Genomic DNA, 8507 nt, shown 5'->3' with positions numbered 1-8507 from the left:
CGGAGGGTGGATGAAGGCTCATATTGGAGTGCCAAGTTTAGCACCGAGATGACAATAAACTCTGTGTCTGAAGAAAGACAGTGTCCTCTGTGCCCTGTTAGTCTACAGAGCTCATTAATGATGTCGTGCTGCACATTTCAGCTTTTAAAATGTCTCTAAGGCATGGAATAAGCTTGTTTTGTGTTCAGCGACATTCTCCTCCAATAAGCAAGGCAGGGCATGGAATGGAGATTATTAATTGTTTAATAGGAGCTGATAGAAGCAATTAACTAAATACGGAGTAGTCGTACACTGAAGCACATTTACTGGGCAGGAGAGGGCAGAACCTGCAACACTTGATGAACACACTTTTCGGCTGCATTTTATTCAATCTTGGGTATAAACCGTACCGAGAAATGACAAAAGCGGCAAGATATCACAAAGCTCTGAGAATCCCAATGCTGAAAATCAGGGTGCATCGAAATGATGAGAGATTTAGTCATGGAGTCGGGATGACCTATGAGGATGCTGGATTAAAGGAAGGGTTTGTGTACTGCTTGCTTTGTGAGAAGATTTAAGGTGCCCTTTCTTGCTTTTGAGATGGCAAGTGAACTTTCCCAGCTTAGCAATGGTCCCCAGCATGGTTTTAGCCCAACACAACTAGCAGTGGTGTAAATAAGTCCTGCACACCCTTTGAGGATTAGCCCAGGCCAGGAACCATTCCCTCGAGGTGCTTTGGATGCAGCCCCTTGTTCGGGAGGAGTTTGATGTCGTGGAAGCAGCCAGACAAAGCTGTGGTACATCAGCACCTGAATGGGGCCCCGTAGTTACTCCTTTGATACTCGAGCTAGGAACAATAATTATCCATCTGCGAATCCTTATTGCTAACTTGCAACATTATAACAAAGAGAAAAAAATAAAATCACTAACGAATGTTGATATTGAGCACATTAATTGTGATGGCACTGTAAGTTTGATTTTGATTTTTTTTAATAGACAGCATTTTACTTTCATGCTCCCCTGTTGCTCGAGCGCTGCATCTTATATTCCTTTTATATCTGTTAGAATGAAAATAATTCATTAAAATTAAAAAAGCGGGCCAAAGCCGCAGCTGGTGTAAATTGCTGGAGCTCTGTGGATGCCAGCTCGCTCCAGCTGAGATCTGGCCTTACATAACCTCATTTTAAGGGTACGTTCAGGCAGCCTCTGCTGCAAGCCTTCCAGCCGAGCAGTTACACATGTCCTCATTTCCTCCCTTCCAAGGAGTGGGCTTTTAAACCGTAAACACCCTCTGGTGCATAAGGATAACGGCCCCTTGCAAGACTTAGCAGTCGTGCCTGCGGAGGAGACGGCAGGAGGGCGAGCTGAATAATCCACCCAACCCACCCTTCTTCTTCCAGGAGTGGGCACCAGGGAGAAGGTTGGTGCCACGGGATGGTGAGGGAGGTGGTGTCCATCCAGGCAGTGTGCTTTGCTGCCATGACACCTAGGAGATAACCATACTGCCACGGCAAGATAGGGTTGTCCAGAGAGAAGTGGAGCCGGTGAATGAGATGCTGGGAAGGGTGTTGTACCTGTTGCCCTTCTTGCCTCGATAAATCCTGCTCATACAAAAGGGCATGAAAGGTGCCGCAGGTGTAAGCTGCAGCAGAGTTAATTTTCTGAGCTCCTCCTTTCCCTCGAGGTCTGACTTCTCAAGCATGCTCTGCCGTTTTTTAAGCCAGGATTTACTTCTCTGAAAGCACTAGTAGGCTTCTCTGTGCTTGGTCAGTAAGTGTTCCCCAACCTGAAGTTGCTGGGAGTGGACTGAGTACCCCAAATCCTATTCCCTTCCATCTTTCTATATACCCATACCAGTAAACCAGGCAATCCAAAGCCTGCTCATGGGCATTGTTCCTTCATCATGCTGCTAAACTGTTAGTATAATCACTAGATTGGTCAAGACTTACGAGCATTCTCACAGGTAATCATAACCCGGGCAGGGTTCAAGACTCTATAGGGGCCAGGGATCATTCCCAATACTGAATATGAAGGCAGCCATCCGGGTTTGGAGGATGAGAGTTCATTTCTTTGGTCAATCTTGGCCCACTGGCCTCAGGAAAAGCAATCAGGCCACTGTCTTTTGTTGCCTACTGTAGATATAGACTGAGATTCCTGACCTTGGTCAGCTTGTGGTTATGCGGGACAGGCCAGCAGGACTCTTCTTTCCTTAAAACATAGTCCAGAGCCTGTGCTGACATGTCTTTCTGTGCTCCTGCAACCCCCCGTACACATGAGCATCCTCTTCGTTTCAAGACAGCCTGTTGCCTGAGGCATCCTCCTACACTTTCTGCTGCTGATATTCAGAGCCACCTCTGTAAATTGAACAGTGCCAAGGCACAGGCACGATCCCGCAATAGTTCACCCCGTTAAATTGTCAGCACCGTCTCTGGCAATTTTTGGCCAAGGCTGACTAGCATGGACACAGCCACGTGGAGTCGAGTCATGCCAGCTGGCCAAGGACAAAGGCTGGTCTTTGCTCTGCTTTGTTTAATGGTGCAGACAGAGCCTCTGACTCCATAATCCTATCTCTGGACATTTCTGCTACAGTCCTTGCTGAGACAGCTGAGCAGCCTCTGTCATCCATATGAAGCATCTTTTTTCCACAGCACTTCGGGTGCATTTTGTTTTTACAGTAGGAGCACCTCTTCTTCTCCCTCCTGGTGACATCCTGGGGCTCCCTCCAAAGGTTATTTGACCATATTTATGGAGCTGATGGCTTTGGCTCCTTAAAAACGTGCTTAGATGCAAGGACAGCAGTGACATTGCCCCACGCAGTGTGTGTGCTACTGCGACATACGTAGTAAATAAGCGTGAGGGTAATTATACCAACAGGAATTCTGGGAACTCTGCCAGAACGAAGGGGACAGCCAATCCTTTGTGCATTTAAAGAAAATCACCCCGAATCCCCCTCCCAACCCCAAATTAGTTCTGTCTTTTGAAGCCATGGAGGGACTCAGAACTAAAAATATACTCATACATACAAATACACACACTCGTATATAAAAATAGCCAGCGTTCAAAAAATAAAAAGCCCGAAGTTAGGCTCCTGTATCCAAAATTAAGCAATTAAATAAATAAATTAGCCTGATTTTCAAAAGCACAGAGCGGTGAATGGCTTTCACTGACATAAGAGGAAGCATCGTGTTGCTGAAGATTGAAGATCAGGCCTGAATATGGATTTGAAAGTCTAATTATAGAATCCTGTTTGCTACCAGCTTGACCGAGAACAACAAATTTCAGGTGAAATGACATTGATTCTTTTTTCTTCAGTTTGTCTACACATAACCAGTGTTAGTAAAGGTAGGAAAAAGCCCTCAAACAAGCATGTAAAATACCACAGTGAAACATATACTGGAATAAAACTGCTTACACCAGTGCTGTACATTCATGTTAGGAAATAGAGTTGAGCATTACCGATGTTACAGCTAGGTGAAATTTTATGGTGGTTAATTAGACGGGTATTTATCAGTTGTTGAAAGCCTACCAGGTAGAAATATTGCTTTTCCCAGTTACTCTTGCACTTTACTCACAATCGACTGGCTTCAGGGAGGAATGAGTTTTCAGTCCTCCCTTTGTCAGGTTTGGGTCTGAAGGATGCTAAAGAGAGAGCACCAGATTTTTGCATGGACCAAAGAGAGAGTACAAAGAGAAATTAATTTCCCTTCAGCTGCAAATGCTCCTTGAAGCCGTTTTGCTCACGTGCGAGTCACTTGGGAGGCTGTGACCTTTTGCTGGCCAATATTATGTCAAGGGATTCCCAAGGTCACCGTCCGGTGTGGCAGCTGGGAAGGGATTTGTCCTTCTGGGTCTTCCAACACGGATCAGATTGGGCAGGGCTGGGCTTTATGGTGTCAGGGAAGTACGTCCACCAGCATGATGAGGACCATCGGCAGGCAGAGCAGTACTCCACTCACGTGTTTGTGTGGTGGTGTGTAGAGGCTGGGGACAGCACCAAAAGAGCTGCCTTCTGAAGCCAGAAGACTTTGGGAGCACCCTTTTGGGTGCTCCGTGACTCAGTTTCCCCTTCTATGGAAGGGCCTTTGCAAAAAGGTTGTGGGCTCAACAGTCAAAAGACATTTGGTGTCGGTCATTGCCATTGTCCTGAGCATTGATGGAGACAGGATCAGGGCATTATATTAATCCAATGCATTTTTTGTGTGTGGCGTGTCCTCTCACTGTGGCTTAAACTGTGTGGATGGTGGTGAATCCCTAGCGATCAGGGAGAAATTATTGCAGGACGTAGTGTCCCCTTCTGTTAGTTTCTTGTTAATCTTTTTGTGTGACTCAATGCCATTGTTACAGTTTGGGTTCTGCCAACCTGGAGTGCTTGGAAGAGTAAAGCCAGTCTTAAAAATAACCAAAAACTGGAGACAGCTGGTGGGGAGAGAAATGTGGAAGAGTAGAGGTCTAGCAAATGTGAGCTGTGAGAAGGGGCTGAAAGAAATTGTTTGGGGTATTTTTGTCCGGGGAAAAGAAGGTTTTACAGGGTAACTCCGTGAAAACAGACAAAAGACTGATGCAAGGTGAAAACGAATAAATTCTTCTCCTTGTCCATGACTGAGATGATGAGAAATGAGTGGCTTAACCTTCAGAAGAGGAGTTTAGGTTTCATGTATTAGCAGGAATGGGAGCTCCTGGGAAGGGGAGGCCATGCGAGATTGCAGGACAGATTAGGTGAATATCTCTCTGGAAAGAATTTGGCAAAAAGTGATGCTGTCTTTGCCCATGGGCAGCACCTTGTGGGCACCACCACCTTGGGTTTTGGCAGCCATGTGTCGCTGATTATATAAAAACCAGTTGGATGCTCCTTTATTTCTGCCTTCTCCGTGAGCCGTTTCAACTTGCTCTCTCCAACTTTGCCTTTCCTGCTAAGCTGCGTTTATTTAATTTATTGCATTCATGAAGGGAAGGCAGGATTCCTGTGTCATCCTGCAGCTTCTGGGGGCTGGGGTCTTTCAGAGAAGTGCCGAGTACAGGTGGTGGCCCTGGGCATGTTGGGGACTGGTGTCCATGAGAGAGCAGATGGTCCACGGACATTTCCACCCCACTCGGGCTCTGCTGGGGATGTCACGCCAGTGTCACCAGTGTCGGATGTGACTGGCTAGCATTTTCTCGAGTGTCGAGCCCCATCTGGTGGCTTTCCTGCGTCAATTTTTTTTTTTTTTTTTTTTTTTGGTGTCCTTATGTCTTTTTTTTGGGATTACTCATCTTCTGCGCTTGTGAACTGCGAACGGGAAGGAAGGACAAGGTGCCTGAGAAAGGACAGGGCTTGCGGAGGTGCCTCTGCTTCTCTCCCAGCCCCCTGTCCTTGGGTGTGATTCGGGGATACAGAAACAGAGGCTGTCGAGGTTTATGTCCTTTCCTCCCTTTCTTCCTTGCTGTGCAATCTCGCCCCGAGTGGCAAGGAATGATCTAATCATTTTGGCGAAACCCCAGTTTGTGCTGCGAGTCCCTCCCAGAGCTCCAGAAGGTAATTCATCCCACCGTCATGCTGGCATCTGAGGTGGGACAGATGAACGGTCCCAGGAGGGGACGTTTCTCTCCATTGACTAGCTCAGATGACCAGCTTTAGGGTCGGTGTTAGGTGAAACAATCGCCACCCCAAAATTTAGAGCGTCACAGCCACCACTCAGGATGAGAAGATGATGCACTATTAGATCATTAATATCAGCAAGCATTAGGAAGGACCCTGTCAGGACGTGCTTCCTTTCTTAAATGTCAGGAGTTCTGAGACATCTGGGCACCTTGTGCTGCCCTGACTGGATCATCTCTGTTTACAAAGATTGGCCAGAGGTTCCCTGAAGGACGTTGTGTCCCCAGAGTGAGGTTTGCAGGTCTCCTGATATGGAAACAGGTGACAGAGCAGTACCTGTCCATGCACGAGACATCTCCTTCTAGTCCAGCATTGCCCGATGTCTCAGTAGCTGACTGGTGGCAGGTTGTGGCCTTTTGCATTTGTGGGTCACACGTGCTGAAGGTGAAGGTGGTGTCTCATTGTTCCAGGTGTGACGGGGAGTGGCTGGGGGAACTGGGGGGGTTCAGTCTGGAGAAGAGGAGGCTGAGGGGAGACCTCCTGGCCCTCGGCAACTCCCTGCCAGGAGGGGGCAGAGAGGGGGGATGAGTCTCTGGAGCCAAGGCCCCAGCGCCAGGCCCCGAGGGAATGGCCTCAAGCTGCCCAGGGCAGGGTCAGGCTGGCTCTGAGGAAGGATTTCTGTGCAGAAGGGGCTGTTGGGCGTTGGAATGGGCTGCCCAGGGCAGGGGGGAGTCCCCGGGATCCCTGGAGGGGTTGAAGAGTCGGGCTGAGCCAGCGCTGAGGGATCTGGGGGAGTTGGGAACGGTCAGGGGGAGGGTCATGGTGGGGCTGGAGGAGCTGCGAGGGCTTTTCCAACCTGGATGATTCTGTGATTCTGTGAAATAGGGTCAAATCTCTGGTGTCTGAGGGGGAAGCTCCTTACTGGAGTGCTGAAGGAGCTTAGATGATCTGTCAAGCCACCACCAAGTGTCATGACCAGTATTTGTCAAGTAGCTTCTCATCATGAAAACAAAGTGAGGGAGTTGTGTTCTTGTGCAAGTGCTTCATGAGCATTTCCTACCCCGCGCTTCCCATGTGGATGGTGTAAGTCAAAGGTTTCCTACTCTTGCAATACAACAGCAGTCCTCAGCTCTTGCAGGAGGTTGTGTTCGAGCTGTGCAGACACCTGTGCCTACCCCAGATTCCCTTTCCCCCAGACAACCTCGCTCTCCCCAAACAATTGGCCCACATCACCATCCTCCCCAGGTTTTGATGCATGCCAAAGTCTCACACTCAGCTTTTCCTCCTCTTTCCTACAGGTATATCCGAACTATGTACCTGGGGATCCAGAGCCAGAGGCGGAAGGAACACCAGCGGCGTTTCTACTGGGCTATGATGTACGAATATGCAGACGTAAATATGTTGCGCCTCCTGGAAACTTTCCTCGAGAGCGCCCCTCAACTGGTGCTACAGCTCTGCATAATGATCCAAAAGAACCGTGCAGAAACATTACCATGTAAGTGGCCCCCTCGTCCCCTCCTCCCCATCCTCCCAGCCTCCCCCCCTCTCAACCCATGCTCGGCTCTCAGGGGGTGTTTTGCTAACTGTCCTCCCTACGCAACCTGGCGTGTGAGGGGCTGCCACTTTGGACAAATCTCATTCCAGCTCCCCGCTGTGTTTGCTGGGTAATATTTCTGCTCGTTCCACTGAGAAAAACAACGGTATCCGTGAAAAGATGAGATTCAGCTCTTCTGTGCCCAGTCCAGTGGTTAAAAAAAAAAATGATGATGTGATCAGGAGGAGGCAGATGGTCTCTGCTGCTATGGCAAGTGTCACCGTTCATTTGCCACCTGGCACTGGGCAAACACAATCATTCCCTGCCTCAGTTTCCCTCCTTACACAAGTAGGATGATAAAACTGGCCAGATGTAAATTTGTGTTGCGAGGACAAATGGTTCAATGCCTGTGCAATGCTCTGATGGTGGAAAGTGTAATATAAGTGTTTGTTTTGGTTTTTTTTTTTTAATAGCTAAACGCTGTAGGACCTTTTCTGAAGAGTGTCCAGGAATTAAGGTTTAATCTATGGTACCATGGGTCTCAGCAAATTGAAGAAAAAGAGAGGGGGAAGGCAGTGGAGGGGATTGTGTATGGGTAGAGATACTGTAGTGCAGGTATCACTGCAGAGGTAGATAGATGAGCATGGTCTTGGAAGCAACCACAGAGAATAGTTTGCCAATTCTGATGCCCTTTGCTACAATGATGTCCTGAGCATGGGGCATCCACCCCAGCCCTGGGGTGAGCAGCTCTACCAGTCCATGCCCGTGAGCATGCTGGCTGCCTAACGGTCACCGGCTGGAGGGAGAATTGTCCTTTCCAAGGACCAACAGTGGTGTCAGCTGATGAGCTGCTGGGTTATTCAGCCCCTGCTCAATTCACACACCAGGGATGACTCCCAGCTTCCCAAAGACAGCCTGTTTGGGCCATGCCATTTTTGACAGACCTGAGGAGTTTCTTGGAGCTGAGATTGGAACTGGGCAGTTCTTCAGGGTTAAATTTTGCTGGTTGGACCAAAGTCACCACTATCTACAGCAGCAGTCAGTCAGACTGCTCTCCCCTTCCTCCATACTTTACACATGTCTATCACAGTTGTTTACAGGAGAAGGCCTCCCTTCTTCTATTTATGCAGGGTTTTTTTTCTGAAACCTCTCATCACAAGCTCACCAGGCCTCCTAAGTGCTGACATGATGAACACGCCTTTCTACAACTCCTGCTAGCACTGCACACATTTGCCAGCACCCTTTTCCTGCTGCTTCCAACATTATTAACCCTACTAAAAATGTATAAATGATAACCTAAGAGGCTTGCCAGGGCATTACGCAGATTGCTGGACTCGCTACAGAAAACTGGGTGAAATTTGATGGCCTCTGTTGTGCTGCAAGTCAGACGACATGGCCAAATAATCCCCCCCCCCCCCC

The 8507-nt window shown here is 48.4% G+C and overlaps 1 protein-coding gene across 1 annotated transcript in view; it reads left to right on the top strand.

Annotated features, from left to right (window-relative positions):
* Positions 1 to 6853: 6853 nt before the first annotated feature.
* Positions 6854 to 8507, top strand: part of XKR6 (XK related 6) — a 21999-nt gene continuing 20345 nt past the window's right edge. Inside the window, exon 1 of the mRNA XM_026846106.1 lies at positions 6854 to 7049. Coding sequence (XP_026701907.1) covers positions 6866 to 7049 — 184 coding nt within the window. The 5' untranslated portion in view covers positions 6854 to 6865. The remainder of the gene's footprint in view (positions 7050 to 8507) is intronic.

This window comes from Athene cunicularia, assembly GCF_003259725.1.
Source record: "Athene cunicularia isolate RWA chromosome 3 unlocalized genomic scaffold, athCun1 chr3_part1, whole genome shotgun sequence".
Lineage (NCBI taxonomy): Eukaryota > Metazoa > Chordata > Aves > Strigiformes > Strigidae > Athene > Athene cunicularia.
The sequence above is the reverse complement of the archived record's forward strand: the minus strand, read 5'-3'. Positions and strand labels throughout refer to the sequence as shown.